This window comes from Cynoglossus semilaevis, chromosome 5, assembly GCF_000523025.1.
Source record: "Cynoglossus semilaevis isolate Cse_v1.0 chromosome 5, Cse_v1.0, whole genome shotgun sequence".
In the NCBI taxonomy this organism is placed as follows: domain Eukaryota; kingdom Metazoa; phylum Chordata; class Actinopteri; order Pleuronectiformes; family Cynoglossidae; genus Cynoglossus; species Cynoglossus semilaevis.
Window position 1 is genome coordinate 15,713,788 of NC_024311.1, and position 16,573 is coordinate 15,730,360.

Below are 16,573 nucleotides of genomic sequence, written 5' to 3' on the forward strand. Positions count from 1 at the left end.
TGATTTCAGGCTTTATTACTTTTGCTTGGCTTGTGTTCTCATCAGCAATCAAGGGAAACGTAAATCACCTGCTGCACAAACACAACCTGTGACACCACAGGTCAGGGAATGCAGTGACACCAGACTGTATTAATAATTTAGAAAACTTACACATCACAATTACTACATATCAAAACCTTTATTATTATTATTATTATTATTATTATTATTATTATTATTATTATTATTATTATTATCATTATATTAAAAATACACTATAGAGTGAAACATCAGAATTACATTGTTATTCTGAAATATTTATAATAATACAATGTTTACATATTATTCATATACATATTTTTATTATTAGGTCTATAATGTTGTGCTGTTCTGCCTCTGTGTGAAACGTCATTATTAGTGTTGTCTGTGTTGCCTGTGAACGCAGCATAAAATCTCACGATTAACTGCGAGACTTGGTTTCTCCAAAATTTTGGAAGGACCAAAGAGCGACATCCGATGGAGGAGGACGGATGATGTACACTCACGGCCGAGCCGAGGCAAGAGAGAGGATTTAAAGAGAAAAGGAGGAAGGGAATACGCAGAAAGTCCGATTTTTGAGGCACATTCTTCTGACACGGCTGCACTGACAGAAGTTTAGTTTCTCGTCACTCTGCGGTTCCATTGTCGGACAGAAAGCCTCGACGTTTACTTGTAGGTATGTTTATGTTTGGATTAAATACAAACTCAAGTTGAATAATTCCGCCTGCTCCCTGGTGCTGTCCCTCTGCGTGTCTCAGTGCTGTGGTTCTGTGCTGCTGTTGTTGTGATGTGCACTCGTTGCACCACGGTGTTGCCATGACAGGGGCGGAATCTCCTGCGCACTTTGTAAAACAACAGTGTTATCATCAGCAGAGTGAGTGATGTGATGCTGCTGCTGAAGGTGAGGATGCAGAGGAAGAGTGCGTGTGTGTGTTCTATGGCCAGTGTGAACTGATAAGCTTCTTATCTTGTAAAAGAAATCGCTTTATTTGGAAAATGTCTCCTTGACAGTACCTTACAGAGAGGCAGTGAGTGGATATTTAGTTCTCAAGCGCAAGAATTATAATCCAAATAATTTTGGTAGCGGTACAAAATGAGGTTACACCAAAAATAATAAGACAAATCAAAAATATATGAATTAGAACTCTATAATGGTGAAGAAGCAACTTATTTTTAAAAGAGTCAACTCTACAAAATAAAAAAAAAATCAGTTCATACATTTAATTTATTTTTTCCTTTGTTTCACAAGAAGCCCGGATGTTTCTGAATGTACTCTACGTATAGATGTGAGCACCAGTTTTGCGACAATAACACGTATATCAGAAAGTCACGTGGCCCTAAAACCAACTGAGAAGTGGTGGTTGGGTGGACGAGGCAATCTCCTCTGAAGAAGATCTTTGTGGGAGACTTATCACAAGTAAAAAAACAAAACAAAACAAAAAACAGGCAACAATAATTTAGCTTCACTTTGTATCAAAGATAAAATAAAATATATGCCTATTTTATTGAGTTTTAATGATGCCACAATCTTTATCATAGACTGTGAACCACCCTCTTATAAATATGAGTTTTTTTAACTGCAATTGCATGTGAACAAAAAAGAGAGAAAATTAAAGTATAACCTGTCAGGGAAACTAACTTTGATAAAAGTAAAGGCCAATATTTTATTTTTGATCCACGGCCCATATTTTAAAATGGAAAAAACCCACGGTGCACAACTGCACAAGATGTCACAAAAAGTAGATGACCAGATCTTCTGGTTTCAATTTCAAAATGACTAATTGTGAAACCTGGGTGTGTTTAGTTGAACACAACACTGATCCACCCAGGAGTTGAAGAAAGACTCACATGAAGCTCTTTGACATGTATGTCTCTTGCCTTTTTTTTGTTTTTTTTACATCTGCTACCAACTAGTGGAAGAGTATTTAATTGCCTACTACAATTATAGAACCGAACAAAGACAAATTATTTGCAGCGAATAAGTAATAGCTTCAGTCCAATTCAATTGAAATTGGATGATTTTTCACAGTTCACATGATGATCCCTCACAGCTCTGATGTGCACTGCGTTTCAGAGTCACTGGTATGGTGCTGTGGGAAATTTAACATTTTAATTAAGGTAAAAATCAATCAATGATATATAATTGTAATTGTAAACAACAAGCATTAAGTTACTACAGCCGATTAATTTTCTTGCAAAAAAAAAAGGGATTTGTGAGGCTAATAGCCCTGTGAATTTCCATCATACGTTGGATAAGTAATATCGTGCTTTTTCTGTGATCTCATCACCTCAGCGTTAATAGATTTTCGCATCAGGGCTGCTTTCAAGGGACACATCACTGCACAGGTTTCTATTATTGCGACGTCTCCAGAGAAATCTAGTGCCATCCGTTCTGAGCAGGGCAGTGAAGCTGGCAGGAGAGGAGAAGAAATCCAGCACGCCCTCAGAAAAGGCTACAAAAGTGAATGAACAGAAGGCAGGGTGTACACCGTCAGACTAATTGTGTTTTAAATTGGGTCTTTGAGTGCACAGTGGGGAATGGGGTTGCTCTGAAACACCCAAGGATGAGAAAGTTGTCAGATTTGTAGGTCATGCTGCAGGGGTTGTTGTTGGGCAGATATTCTGACATTAGCTCATTGTGGAAAAAGATCTGATGGCAAGTGGGTTTGTTTTCAGTTTTGTAAACACAACATGGCGTGCCTAAGTTCTCAACTTTAAATCATATCCTGCAACTAATTTCACATCATGTTCTGGGTCTGAGCACAAATACCAGATGTTCATCTACTGAATAATTATCTTCTCATTCTCCTCGTTTAGAGATACATTTTTGTGGCTATGAACATGGACATGGACTTTCTTCATCTATTTCTATTCACCCCTTTAGGGGTCATCATGGTGGACCATGTGACTTTTGTTTCTTTTACTATCACACACTCCATAATCATGTCCTCCCTCACTGTGTCTATAAATATTCTTAGGAAGGAATATGTAGAGTTAGCCAGGGACAACTGTCCTAGGTCTATTAAATCTAGCATATTAAGACAAACCCTTAAACGTATACTATAGTATTACAACGTAGTAGCACCAAATGTTCTGATTCTGCCTCTTTACCTTTACACTATTCCAGAATCTTGTCCCTTCCACGGGTCTCCTGACCTCTACAGTGTACAGAGCTACTTCCAAAGTTGTCAGCCAATGTCTGATTATATTAGCTTTACAACAGGCCCCGGGGTCTGTGTGTTATTTTTTTTTTTGTTCATAGTAAATATTGTGTCAAAATCTTAAATTGAGTCACCCCGTGTTAATGGGTGGAGCGTCTCAGTCCCATCTGGCGCTCATCAGAGCCTGACCCGGTTTTAGCGTGCTACGGTAGTGTCTAATCCCACTGGGATCTGGCCCCTCCCCCTGCTGAAAAGAAGGCCACAGTTAACCTGTTCTACTACAGTCTTACAACCACAGCCCCGCACATCACCTGCTTCTGCCTCACGCACTGCACCATCCAAACACCACCAAGGTGCCTGCAGAACACTTTTTTCCTCCTTCAGTATTGTAGGTCACTTGGTCCTTCGTTCTTCCAGTTTGGAAAGGGCTGTGGGGTATATTTTGCCCTACAAAAAATAATTATCTTATCTCCCTAATTCCCAATTATTATGCACAAGCTTATTTAAGAAAAGGATTAGATTGTCTCTCATTATTTTTCGCTTGCACGGGCGATGAATTTGAATGTGATGCTTCTCTTCCCGGCTGCAGTCAAACGAGGGTCCTACACATGGATGATCTGGGGGAGGAGAGAGAGCACGGTGAGGCTGTCATGTAAGTTGTCTCCTCTGGGGTCACCTCACTGTTCCCACTGCTTCCTGCCTTAGTTAGAGGCATCACTGTTGCAGCCACTGCTGCTGCTGCTGTCGCTGCTCACACTTTCTCTCTGAGAAGACAGCAGCTCCTCTCACGGAGCGCAGAAATGGAGAAGGTAAGACGTCTCATCGTTTATGTCCCTTTTTTTAAAATGTGATTTCTTTTGTTTCTGATCCACGTGGAGACTTTGTTTCTCGGGAGGTTGTTTTTGTTTGAGCAGTGAGAGTCTCGGCCTTTTAGATTAGCCATAACATTTTATTCTGTTGGTTTGTGATGCTGTCTTTCTGTCACGCGGTTCTCTGATCACCATGCGGTCACATTTCAAAATAGAATAACATTATTGAAAATTTTGACCTTTATGTATAATATTTAATTTTGAAAGCCTTAAGTAGAGAGGAAGGAAGGAAGCAAGGCAAATATTTCAGATGTATGCATCTTCTGGTCTCATACCGATGTAGTACTACATTTTATTTGTTTTTTTTTTTAATAACTTTTATAACTTGCTAAATTGAGAAAAAGTACACGACTTGAATGTTTTCGTCTTTACCAAAGTATGATAGAATGTATGATAGACACCGCCGAGCAAATAACCTCCAAAAGTTTTGTATTGAAGAATTTGTAATCATGAAACTAGTCTTGTGTAAAACAAAAAAACCCCTATAATTTCACAACAATGAATCATTATTTTAACAAATATGTTCATGTGTCTAATTCAAACATTTTCTACCTGTGTCTATTTTTATCAGATCTGCTCGGAGTGTTCAGAGCCAACACTTGCACAGAGCCTGTGCATTCTCTGCAACAAGTGGTTTTGTTACCAGTGCACAGATGTGCATCAGCATCACAGAGCCACTGTCGCTCCTCAGTTCTCAGACCTACACCACCACCAGAAGGTCAGTGCTGCCCCGTGTCCCGAGCATCACCACAGGGGCTCCAGTCCAGTGCCGGCAAGTGGACAAGGTAAGACAAATGTCCACATTCACTTCTCAGGGACAGGATGAAGGATTAACAGCAGTGCTGCACACTGTGTCTGTCTTTGTTTTGCTGTCTGGGTAACTTGTTTTTTTTGATCATATCAGAGTAGAAGCCATCCGAGTGACTAATGAATTGCAGTGCTGGTGGTTGATAATGATAGAGATCTGGAGATCCCTTTTCTGTCCATAGATTCCTATTATAACTTTTGGCCCAGATTCTGGGGAGCTCACTTAATTTCATTAATGCTAATATTAGCGTGTCGCTATGTAGAGGACTTTTGACAGCTTCTTTCTTCTTTAGCAGCTCAAAAATCATAACGATCGATTGTAAACATTTTATGTGGTGTGGCAGGGTTTCTGTTTGCCTGTTGTGCTGAAAGAGCAATGGTGTGACTGAACTGTGAAACAGGATGTGGTCAGTCAGGCTGGGTTGGTGCTAAACACACACACACAGAGACATGCAAAGTGTGAAAATAGTGGTGTGTGATAACGTTTATATAGTGTAGTGTTGACTGAGGTGAGCTGCCCAGCAAAACTCTTGCAGACCTGTGTTTAGTGTCTTCATCTGGCTCAGTTCATAACAGATTTCTGCAAGTCGACTACTAGTTCTGCAGTTGAGTACAGTTACTGTGCCTGAGACCAATTCTTGAACATAGAGTTTTATATGGCTATCACCAGTTGCTTCTAATTTAATATAAAACTAGAGATACGGTATGATAATGTTTTAAGATAAACATTCCTGGTTAAAATTTAGTTACATTTTGAATTTTGTAGCATTAGTGCAGTCAAACATTTTGTACTCTGTACCACCTGTGAAAACATTGAGCTCTCAGAGTACCACCATGATGACCAACATTAGAATATAGCAGCAGAGGCCTTCACTGTTAGCTTCCACCACAGGAGAGATGTTTAGAAATGTTTATGTTTAAATGTTGTATTAATTGTACATGGTATGTTTCAGATTTGTTTAATTAAATGTAAAATGTGAATTTTCCCAACGTACTACTAGAGAGCGCTCGCGTACCACTGGTGGAACATGTACCACAGTTTGAGAACCACTGCTTTAGTGTATAGGGTAAACTTTTTAAACATTAATCTTAACTAATTATTTATCAAGTTCTTGGTCTTTAAGATAATTTACTTTAGTATAGATATGTTTTTACAGGCTTTCATCAATTTCTTTAATATTTGTAGCTGATTTTCTTAGCCTAATTTTTATTTCTATATTTACATCTTAATTTCTTGTCGTTGTGGTTCATTTTCAAATTGATTCCTCTGTGTTGATCACTGCTAACCTGCCTCTCCCTTCAAGTTACTTATTACAGTAGGTGCTGTTAACACACACTCCTCGCCTCCTTTCCTCCCTCCTCCCTTTTTCCTCTGTCTGTCGCTGTCTCTTTTTTAGGCCCAGGGTCGTATCCTTGCTCCCTCCTAATGTGCCACTCTCACAGACAGGAGCCCTTGGAGCTATTTTGCGAGTCATGTGACCTCCTGTGCTGCAGCAGCTGTCACCTGTCCTCTCACAAAAACCACAGGTCAGTCCGCAGATGCAGACAGAGCACAAGGACACAGTAGAGGGAAAGAAAATCACAGGTCGAACAACAACACCACCACCAACAACAACACTTTTACTGCCCTGTCACTTTTCCCAACAGTATCTGCATATAACGCCCTTGGAGCCACTAATCCTCATTACAAATTCATACACTTTTGTTTTTGGTGACGTTTCCTACCTTTGTGTCTGTGATGTTGCTGCCTCTAAGGTCACCACCATTAAGTTTATTTCCCCGAGGGAGGAAAACAATTCCAATGTTCTGCATGGCCAACACTCCATTAGTGAACTTTTTAAAGGTGCTGTGATCTGTTACGTGTTTAGAGTGGTGCAGATCAGGAAGGCCCTGCAGGATCAGCAATGGCTGTTTGAGACTCTGACGATGCAGGTGGATGAGAGGAAGTCAGCGGTAGAAAACACTGCGAAACAGATAGAGGACAGGTTGGTGCCAGACCCTGAACTGAGCAGATTCTGTCACAAAAAGTAGAACATATCAAGCTGATGCATTTATTAATGCTGGCACTGCGCCATTCATTTTCTCTTTCATCTCTTCGCAGACTTCACGGAGTAAAGATTGCGCACAGGAAGGCGGAGAACCAGATTAAAATGGCAAAGATGATTATGATGAACGAGCTTAACAAACGAGCCAACCTATTAATAGAGCAACTGGAGGTAATGGCTTTCTTTTTCCTCCCTTCTTTGCTTCCTTATCACTCACAGTGAAGCTGCATGCAAAGAAAGGTGAAACAAATATTGTAGACTGTTTGGAAGGCATGAAAACAAGGGTCTGCAGCAGTGATTCTGAGGGACGTTTCTTGCACAAGAAACGTCCCTGTGGTGGAAATCTGTCACCACATGCGTGCCGAAAGAGAGTGCTAGTTCAAACCCACCCAAGGATGACATTGAGGCTGCTGTAGCACCTCAAATTTGCCTATATGGTTCCATAGTTATCACACTTGTTTTACACCTCTGCCTTACATGCAGAAGGTCCTGGGTTCGAGCCCCACAGGAACCATATACTTAATGGCGCCTCCTGTGACTCACACTGTGAATTGTGGGATGAATAAAGGATTCAGTTTTTTATTAATCATTACATCAGTGTATATGCATTTGTCATGTCTACCCACTGAGTATTGGGTTATTTCTATGGCTGTCCTTAAAGAAAATCTCAGAGGAATTCCAGCAGCGTTTGGAGGATCAGCTGCAGGGGGCGATAGAGATGTGTGGCCAGCTGGATCATGTTCAAAAGTTCATTACCTGGGCTACGACCCATCACCGCAGAGGCCCACTGCTTTTCAGCAAGGCATTGGTGCGCTAATTATAATATATAATATCACATTCTTAGCGTCAGTGTGGGCATGGAAGCTAACTTTCATATCTCTTCAGCTTTCTCTTCAGATGCAGCAGCTTTTAGAACCTTCTCTACACCCAGAGTCCTGGAGTCCTGTCAAGATCAAATTTGACTGGGATGCAAGTTACTGGATGAAGGAGATTTCTACATTAGGTAAAATCAATATTGATGTGGCAAAATGTACTGGTGGTCATTGTAGAGATTTTATAGCTTTTATTTCACATATCGTCAACATCGATTTTTTTTTACTTCTATTTTTATGACATCATCAGAGCAGAGCTGTTACTGTGACTGTGTTCCTTCTCAGGCCAGCTGACTGTTGAAGGCGGAAACTGCACATATCCTCAGGGTTTGTCCTGCTCCAGTCTCATGAGGCCCCAGCCCATCACTTGCTTGGCACTGCCATCTGTATTCCACAGACAAGATCCAAGCTGCGGGTACCAGTCCTGCTGTGAGCCCCAAATGTGCTGCCTGCATGGACTCCCCTCACAGCAAGATCTTTCCACCTTGGGTAAAGGCCAGGCAGAAGTTTCTTTTTGTAACTCCAGTTGTGTTCAGCCTGCACTCGCGTCTGTGCCTCTGCACCAGAGCCAGCAGATCCCTCGGTGCTGGGACACAGAGGGCTCTTCACACTGTCCTCCTCCTACACCATCAGTCCCATTCACAGGACCGACTCAGCTCAGCTGCAGCCGAGACTCAACCTCCCCGATCCAGTCTACAGACGCCCAAACCCACGCCCAGTCCAAATGTTACATCTCTTATCACCAACACCAGAGAGACAGCCTCCCTGAGAGCCAGGCTCAGGAGGCTGTAGACTGCACCAGGCCCGGCATGGAGGAGAGATGCAGAGGGGAGGAGGTTTGTGGTCACAGAGCAGTGGTTGACAGCAGAGTGCTGCGGAATGAGGACGTGCAACAGGTCAGAGAGGAGCAGAGTCCTGGCCAACAGCATCAGCATCATCAGCAGCTCTGTGTTCCGACTACAGCAGAGCAGAACGTCATATCTGCAAAGACGGCTGGAGATCACAGGAATGGCAGGGTGAGAGCTGTGATTCACAAAATCACTGCTGCTGTTTTTATTTTTGTGCATCCATCCATCCTATAGTTGAATTTTAAACTTTTGGCAGAGAAGTGGTAGAATTTTGACTATCACAGCCATTTTTGTTTCATTTTATACACACATGTGTTTATGGAAAAAACAACACACCTAAATCAAGTTAATAATCGGTCTTAAATTATTAAAAATGGATTGAAGTCCCTCATTGATCCAACAAAGTCACGGTGCAAGTCTTTGCAACTGCCATAGGAGGCGCCATTAAGTATATGGTTCCTCTGGGGCTCGAACCCAGGACCTTCTGCGTGTAAGGCAGGAGTGATAATGCTACACTATGGATCCACCTAAAGATGTTAACTCTATATTTACGTAAGACTCATTCAAAAATGATACTACAGAGATATTACCTTCTTCAAAATTACCCCTACTATTATATTGATTTTTATGATCATGTAAGAAAATGGAAAATGGTATTGAGGAGCTTGACTGTGATTTATTTTATTCCAGGACCTCCTTATGGTGTGCTGTGTCACAGTGACAAATAATTCACTTTCATTTTCAAAATGTAACAACGGTGGCACAATTATCCATCAAAAACAGAGAGAACGCTGTTCATTCTGATGTTAAAAGATCACCAGCCCCAGTTCACATCGGTCCTGAACACTCACAGTGTAACAACAGAAGAACCAGATTCTACTTTCATGAAGACAGAATGCTGGTAAAACAAAAGAGCTGCTCTGATAATTAAAGCTGAGCTCTTTGCAGCAGAGCATGTGAGAATCCAGGAGAATACTCTTCATCATAGTCATGGAGGATGCCAGAGGGTTAGGCAGCCGCATAATCACCTTTCCAAAAATTCTCAAGACGCATAATTACAGCCATGGAGTTACATTTTTACAACACGCTAAAGTCTCTGCATCTGAAGTCATCATAAAAGCACTTGGGTGCAGTCAGTTATGTACTTAACCTGTCGTTAATGAGCCACTGAGGGAATATCAGGAGTTCGAGTCTGGCTCTGGTCTGCACCTCCATATAAAAGTCTGCCCCCCCAACATTCTAGAAGAAAGGATTATTCTCTTCTTATTTTCTGAATCCTTCCTCCCACACCCAAGGGGCACGGATCAGGTAGGTGTTTTAATCACAAGCTGCTTAGAAGAAAAAAACATCCTCCGCATCAATTTGGACTGAATATTTATGATGTCACACTGGAAAAAGAATTATGAAAAGAAATGAGCTGTGTGTTTAAGGAAACACTTGGTGTTAAATGACTTGCCAGCCCTGCTGCTTACATCAGCCACGGACAGAGCCGCTGGGTTTGTAGGAGCTTATCAGAGGGCAGGCACTAATTAAATTCTCTCATGAGTGAAGGAGGGGTTGATTGGCGGTCTTGGCTAAATCAAAGGACCACACAGCACCTCTGATGGTTATTAAGTGGTACTGCCACTACACGTTTCATCCCGTGAACCAGAAGTGCAACAGATGCAGCTGCGTGGGATGTTGTGTGGAACGTGTTTCAAATGATTGATAGAACGAGTCCTGAGTGATGCCTTTGTTCATGTGAGCCACATCTCACTGCCTTTCTCTCATGAACTGGTGCACCGTTGCATGTCTCACTAATTTGGAACCATGCTCTGTTTTGTTATGTTTTGATCCCTGACAGAGATCGACATCCCTGGAGGTTTCAGTGACAGTCCGCGGTGGCGTATCCGATGTACAGAACGACAGGCTCAGCCCTAGTTTGCTGTGTACAAGGAGGCAGAGACGCTCCCAGAGCATTCCAGCAGAACTGGTGGCTCCGGTCACCAGTCCTTACTCTGAAAGGCCCACAGGATGCAGCTTAGATGCAGAAGCTACAAAAAAGGTAACGTAGAGTAGTCGGAGGATATATTCCATACTTGACAAACTTTGATGCAATACTCTTTTCAAAAAGGTTAAAAAAAAACTATTTATTTTGCAAAATAACGTTTTACCATGGGTCATTAAAATAAAAAAAAGTTCAGTCTTCATGGAATTGCAACTGTTATGAAAATGTTATAAAAGAAAATAAAAATGCAACAATGATGAGTGGCAATCTAGTAAGACTTTTCACTGCTCGCCATATGGTGTTATGTTTTTAGGAACACAAGCCCCATAGCTGTTATTTTTCTCGGTAGGTTCAGCGGAGGGAGCCATAAAAATAAAAAACAAAATAAAAGTTTAAATAAAAATACTACAGCGGTGTTTAAATGCTTTTTTTCCCTCTTGGATACTTTTTTTTTTCTTTAACAATCTCCTTCTACACAATTTGTATTTCGTTCTTAGTTTTCTAACGTGGAACCCAGACACAGGAGAGCGTCTGATGGAGTGCTCTGTGTAGTGAAGGAGACCTCAGATGATACTGGAGGCCAACACTCTACACTGTTGTCCTACAAGACAGAATCAGGTGCTGGAACAAATCATTTATATACCAGACACAATACTGAAATTTCCGAAATAAATATTTACTCCCTTCTAATTTTCAGGTAATTCTTGCCACTTTGGAAGCAAAGAGTTTAATTGTGGGGTCATGGGGAACAGCAGGATTCTGAGACATGGTGACAGCAGGTGTGTGTAAAGCAGTCAGTTTAAATGTATGTGCTATAATATAATAATAATAAAGATTATAACAAAGTGCTGTCATCATAACGAACAGAGACTCAAAGACAGACTCAGGAAGGACCAGAGTTCCTGTTGTTTGCTTAGAGCGTCTTAAAATACTGGTGTCGCAACTCCCTCCACATGGACGACGACAGAGCGACCCTTCACCTGCCGTCACAGCGGACACCAGCTCTGCTCTTCGTCAGCAGGAGCACAGGCACAGCGTCAGGACTCATGTGTGTCTCCTAACTACCGTCCTAGTAGTATTAGAGTCATTCCATTCACACAGCAGTGCATTATAGAAGGTAATCCTGTCTTTCTTCTCTTTCTTTGTACAAATAGAGGATTTCTGGGGATCCTGAAAACAAGAGGACGACCCAGACTCTGAAAGCACCACTGTATGAAGCCGAGCCATCATCGACACCTTCACCAACCACCCTTGAAAGACATGGAAGATTTATCTGTTGTAAAGTACCCTCACTGTCCTACAGAGACCCCCAATATGTCCCACAGAGTTCTAACCCCAGGTCCCTCTCTGAGGACAGGGCCAGTTTGGGACTTGATGCAGATCCATGCGTGGACTCTGATACATCCCAAGATTCTGAGTCTTCATTCGAGGCAGAGCTGGGATGTGAGGCTGAGGGGGGATCTGCTGCAGGAGAGATAAGGCCCGGTAGTGAAATTGATATTGCAGGAGATTCAGAGCCAAGCCTGGAATATAAGGAAGACCAGAAGTCAGATTGTGAAGTGGTTTCAGAAGATAATGAGGACCTAAATACAGATGCAGACTCAGGCGATGTTGAGAGTGAGACAGACACTCAGCCCGAATATGAACCTAGTCTCCAGGTTGACGCCGAATTTAACCGCGTGTCCGATCAGCCTTCAAATTGTCAGGAATTCATTGAGTCCGAGCTGGATGTGGATTCTGAAGCGGAATTCACGACCGATGACCCACAGCCTCTACGCTCTGACCTGGAAGAGGAGTCCCATGTTGGACGTAGTCCAAGGCCACTGCTGATCTCAAACCCTTCACCTCAAAGGGTACCCGAGAACAACCAGTCTGAGCAGGACACCGCAGAGACGGAGAGTGAGGACTTTTGTGCTGTGTGTCTGATTGGAGGAGAGCTGCTGTGCTGCGACCGCTGTCCAAAGGTCTTTCATCTCTCCTGTCATGTCCCACCTCTGCTGGGCTTCCCAGTGTAAGTTCCCTCCGCTGCATTATAATGAAGTGTAAATAAAGGTAACTGTAAACCTGACACTGTCTTATATCCTGTCCAGAGGAGACTGGCTGTGCAGCCTGTGCAGGGACGTGGTTCACCCAGAGGTCGAATACGACTGTGAGAATGAGGAAACATCTGGAGAACAGACGTACGGTCTGTCTCCATGTGACCAAAGGGTAGGTCCTTTCATTAGCTTCATTTGTAAAATATGATTATTATTAGTGGTTTCAAATGATGGCCGACTCCTGCATTTTTCAAGTTCATCACTTCTGTTTGTAGAAATGTGAGCGGCTGACTCTCCTGATCCTCAGTAACATCCTGAGTGCTCCCTTTCATGAGCCTGTCAGTCCACTGGTGAGTGATGATGCTCCTCTTCATATCAACTTGTAATTAAAGTGATTGCCAGGCATTTTATTATACACAGGAGGACTGTAGCCCAGGGCACAAATTAATTGTAATGATTAAAACAACAACACAACTGTTAGACAATGACAAATATCATAGAATCACTAATGTCTACAGCTGTAAGTATTACATGTAGGGAATGGTTTTAGTGAGTAAAGAAAAGTACTAGATATGAAAACTAAAAAAACACTACACTCAAAGCTGAACGAATGCATTTACAGTGCCCTCTGCAGGGGAGTTAGTAGAAGCTACATGCTCTGTGCTTGTAAATTCTGTGCATTCTGTCATAACCACAAACAAGAGGTTACCTCGGAGTCTAAGTTTGTTTGTTTTTTTAATTCAGGCTCGACATTATTATCAGATCATCAAGAGACCAATGGACCTGTGTGTGATCAGAGCCAAACTCCAGAAGAAAAACCCTCGACATTATATTTCACCAGATCAGTTTGTGGCTGATTTCTCTCTCATGTTCAGTAACTGTGCAAAGTTCAACTACGTAAGTCAATAAAACTGAACAATATTGTGTGTGCGGCTGCTTTTGTGCAGCGTTCCTAAAAGGTAAATGCTCTCCTTCTTAACAGCCGGACTCTGAGGTTGCTCAGGCGGGCCGCAGCTTGGTGGCGTTCTTCAACTCCCAGCTGAAAGGTGTTTTCCCAGACAGAGCGTTCCCTGCAGCCGGGGCAGAATCTGAGAGCGACGAGTACGATGAAGCCTACAGAACCTCTGAGGGTGGTTTCCTCTGGCCTGAGAAGAGGGAGCAGTGCTACAGGAAGAGGAAAAGAAGAAACTCCCTCAAGTCAAGGAGACATCACTTCTGAAGCAGAAGTGGAGCACTCACATCTGACCTTGTGGAGAGTTTTGGTATTGTTTTCAATCAGGAACCTTGGTTTGTTTGGAAGTATCTTATTTAATGATTTTTGGTTTCTCACTGCTGCCATCTGATGGTTTGTGTATGTAATTATATAGACGTATTCTTGTAGAGCAGAAGCTGAACCATAGGTTTTAGAGTATGGTACATTGTAGGCTGTATATTTGTCTTTAACACATGTTGGAAGTAACACTGTATATTCTGTATATATACGTATATATCACATAACTAATAAAGATGATCTGCACTGTGTTTACATTCATTAACATTATATACTGTCTGGGCTTTTGCATAGGGATCATCTGTTCTTCTTGTTGTATTTCTTCATCTGAAGCACGTTGATTATTTTTAGCGTTATGCTACATATACAGCATAGCTTTGCTAATATGCATTGGATTTGTCTTTTTGAAATGTAACTGCAGTTACTTGTGTCACACTTTGTTTTTTATGCAGCAGTGAAACTGCTTTTTATCTTATTATATAGTATGTGAAAGAGAGAATTCTATCTATGGATGGAGCTCAATAGAGCATTTATATAATTTGTTGAAGAAATTGCTACAGAGTCTGTTATTAATGTTAATTTTGCACTGAAACATACTGTAGTCCTGCTAAATGAGCAAAGACTGAATATACCTGAGATATAGCATAAGTATAAGGTTTATTTTGTGCTTAACACATTATACATAATGTAATGTAAGACACTCTGCTGTGGTGTTTCCTGTTTCATTAACCCACTGTATTCTCTTCTTTTTTTTATTCCCATGTATTTTTTAAGAAATGTTATTTCTTATCTTTGACTATTTCCAGAAACTTCTATAATATAAAATGTATCTAACCTTGCTTGGTTTTACATGAGATGTGAATATTTCATATTGTTTAAATTAAGTCAGAGTTGCTGTAACTGTTTATTAACAACAATCTGGTTTCCTTTTCCTTTTCTCTTTTTTATTACCACATGTGCTCACATGGTGTAGTACTAATAAAATGTGTTCAAAATATTCAAAACATTTCACCCACACTTATTAAGTATAGTTTTGTGATCCACATACAATGTGTTGATGTTAAACTGTTACAAGTTCAATCTGTTTGTTCGACTTTTATTTCCGACTTTGTAAGTGTTCTGACGAAACAATCTCACCAGACAACAAGAAAAAAAGGGTAAACTGTACGCTGAGAGAAAAGTCGTTCTGTTTGTGTTGTATCTTGGTTGACAACAATACAATTAAGTTAAATGAGGGGGTGTTAAATTTCAAACCTTTTCTCAACTGTTCAAAAGTGAATGAGATATTTTGCCCAGTCGGCACAAAGGTGACTCCTCAGCAGTTATGACTGTTGTTATATCATGTTTTGTCCAACAACCCAAGATTTTTTGCACTTCTTTATCTCAAGTGACAACATTATCTATATGAACATTATCAACATAATTAAAGTTCAAAATTGAATTTGACTAACATTAGCCTGTTTGTGGCTCATTTACTTTTTAAGTTAGGAATAAAAGCATGGATCACAGTGACTCTGCTGCTCAAACTCAAACTGTTTTTCTGTAGATAAAGTCAGATATAATCAGATGTGAAGAATCTGGACTCGGCTCAGATGATATTTTCTGTTTGATCTCCACCACATTCAGTCCAGTGAAGTGGGCAGAAGGGTTAGTGGGGGTGTGTGACATCAGCGAGTCCATGTTTTTCCCTTCATGCCAATAGCAACAGAGCGGCAGATCAGAGAGGTCAGAGTGGGAAGCTGTAAGGGGGTGCGTGACCCTGGTCTGGTGGGAATGAAGCCTTTCATGAGCTAATGACTACCAGTGAATGATGAAAGATGTGTGTATGGGCCCATCAGGAGTGGGTCAGTGTTGTACTGTATACAGAATGATGCGAGACAGAACTTTTCCCCCAAAAATGTTAGATTCCTGCCATATTTCATGTAGTATCTCCAAGTAAAACACCTATAGAGTGTTAAACAGATCACATCTTCATGGCTTCATATCATTTACATCAATATTTCCAGGTTCTCGCATCAAACGGCATCAAATCAATTAATTTGAAAAGTAATATACTACCACATTCCTTCAGTTCCTAGCATCTATTTTCTCATCTGTACTACAGTAGTCAGATATTTACAGTAAAACTCTAAAAACTACTCACTGTTGTCTTTGGTTGCATTAAATGTCTTCGCTTCCATAAATCAATTTCCTGACATCCATGATTAGAACTGTTCTGACTGTAAATTAAGAGAACAGCAACCAGAAACACTCAGCATTACTGCATACTCGTGTAATGGAGACCCTTAAGTACTGAGGAGACCGCAGACTTTACTGTGGCTCCAATTCCACGTTCAAACTCATCAATAATGTGTTTGGTCAAAAGGCTGAAGTCAGTCTGATGAAGGAAGCCTGTGGTTATTTAACATGTTTATGTGACTCACTGTATGGATGTGACCACTAGTTTATATTTTATTGACTATACATGTACTGTATACTGTACATCCGGGTTTTCTTTAATGCATAGTTACATACTGTATTTACAAAGAAATCAAAACTACTATTCGAATTGAAAGGTAGAAAACAAAAAAATATAATGAAAATAATGAATATGACTAGCTTTATAGAAGTACAGTACTACAGTGTTGTCACTTGATGTTCAAAAGTGAAATTTCATTCAC

The 16,573-nt window shown here is 41.0% G+C and overlaps 1 protein-coding gene across 3 annotated transcripts; it reads left to right on the forward strand.

Annotated features, from left to right (window-relative positions):
• Nucleotides 1–358: 358 nt before the first annotated feature.
• On the forward strand, nt 359–15,204 carry trim66 (tripartite motif containing 66). 3 transcript variants are annotated; one of them, XM_017032719.2, is made up of 18 exons: nt 359–694; nt 3,769–3,988; nt 4,620–4,833; nt 6,253–6,382; nt 6,724–6,840; nt 6,957–7,071; nt 7,562–7,708; nt 7,786–7,903; nt 8,058–8,788; nt 10,464–10,664; nt 11,105–11,225; nt 11,305–11,386; nt 11,475–11,655; nt 11,762–12,618; nt 12,698–12,815; nt 12,919–12,993; nt 13,388–13,540; nt 13,626–15,204. In XM_017032719.2, the coding sequence occupies exons 2-18, from the start codon at nt 3,980–3,982 to the stop codon at nt 13,860–13,862; spliced, it is 3,606 nt and encodes a 1,201-aa protein (XP_016888208.1). In that variant the 5' UTR covers nt 359–694; nt 3,769–3,979; the 3' UTR covers nt 13,863–15,204. The 3 variants fall into 3 exon arrangements, with proteins under 3 accessions (XP_016888208.1, XP_016888209.1, XP_008308991.1); XM_017032720.2 differs by having other exon boundaries at nt 359–690; XM_008310769.3 differs by having other exon boundaries at nt 361–694; nt 11,332–11,386.
• Nucleotides 15,205–16,573: the final 1,369 nt, after the last annotated feature.

What these genes read in the sequence shown, in the direction of transcription:
- trim66 (XM_017032719.2), top strand. An exon ending in GAGATCACAGGAATGGCAGG is followed by an intron (nt 8,789 to 10,463) that starts GTGAGAGCTGTG and finishes GATCCCTGACAG; the next exon opens with AGATCGACATCCCTGGAGGT. An exon ending in GTCCTACAAGACAGAATCAG is followed by an intron (nt 11,226 to 11,304) that starts GTGCTGGAACAA and finishes TCTAATTTTCAG; the next exon opens with GTAATTCTTGCCACTTTGGA.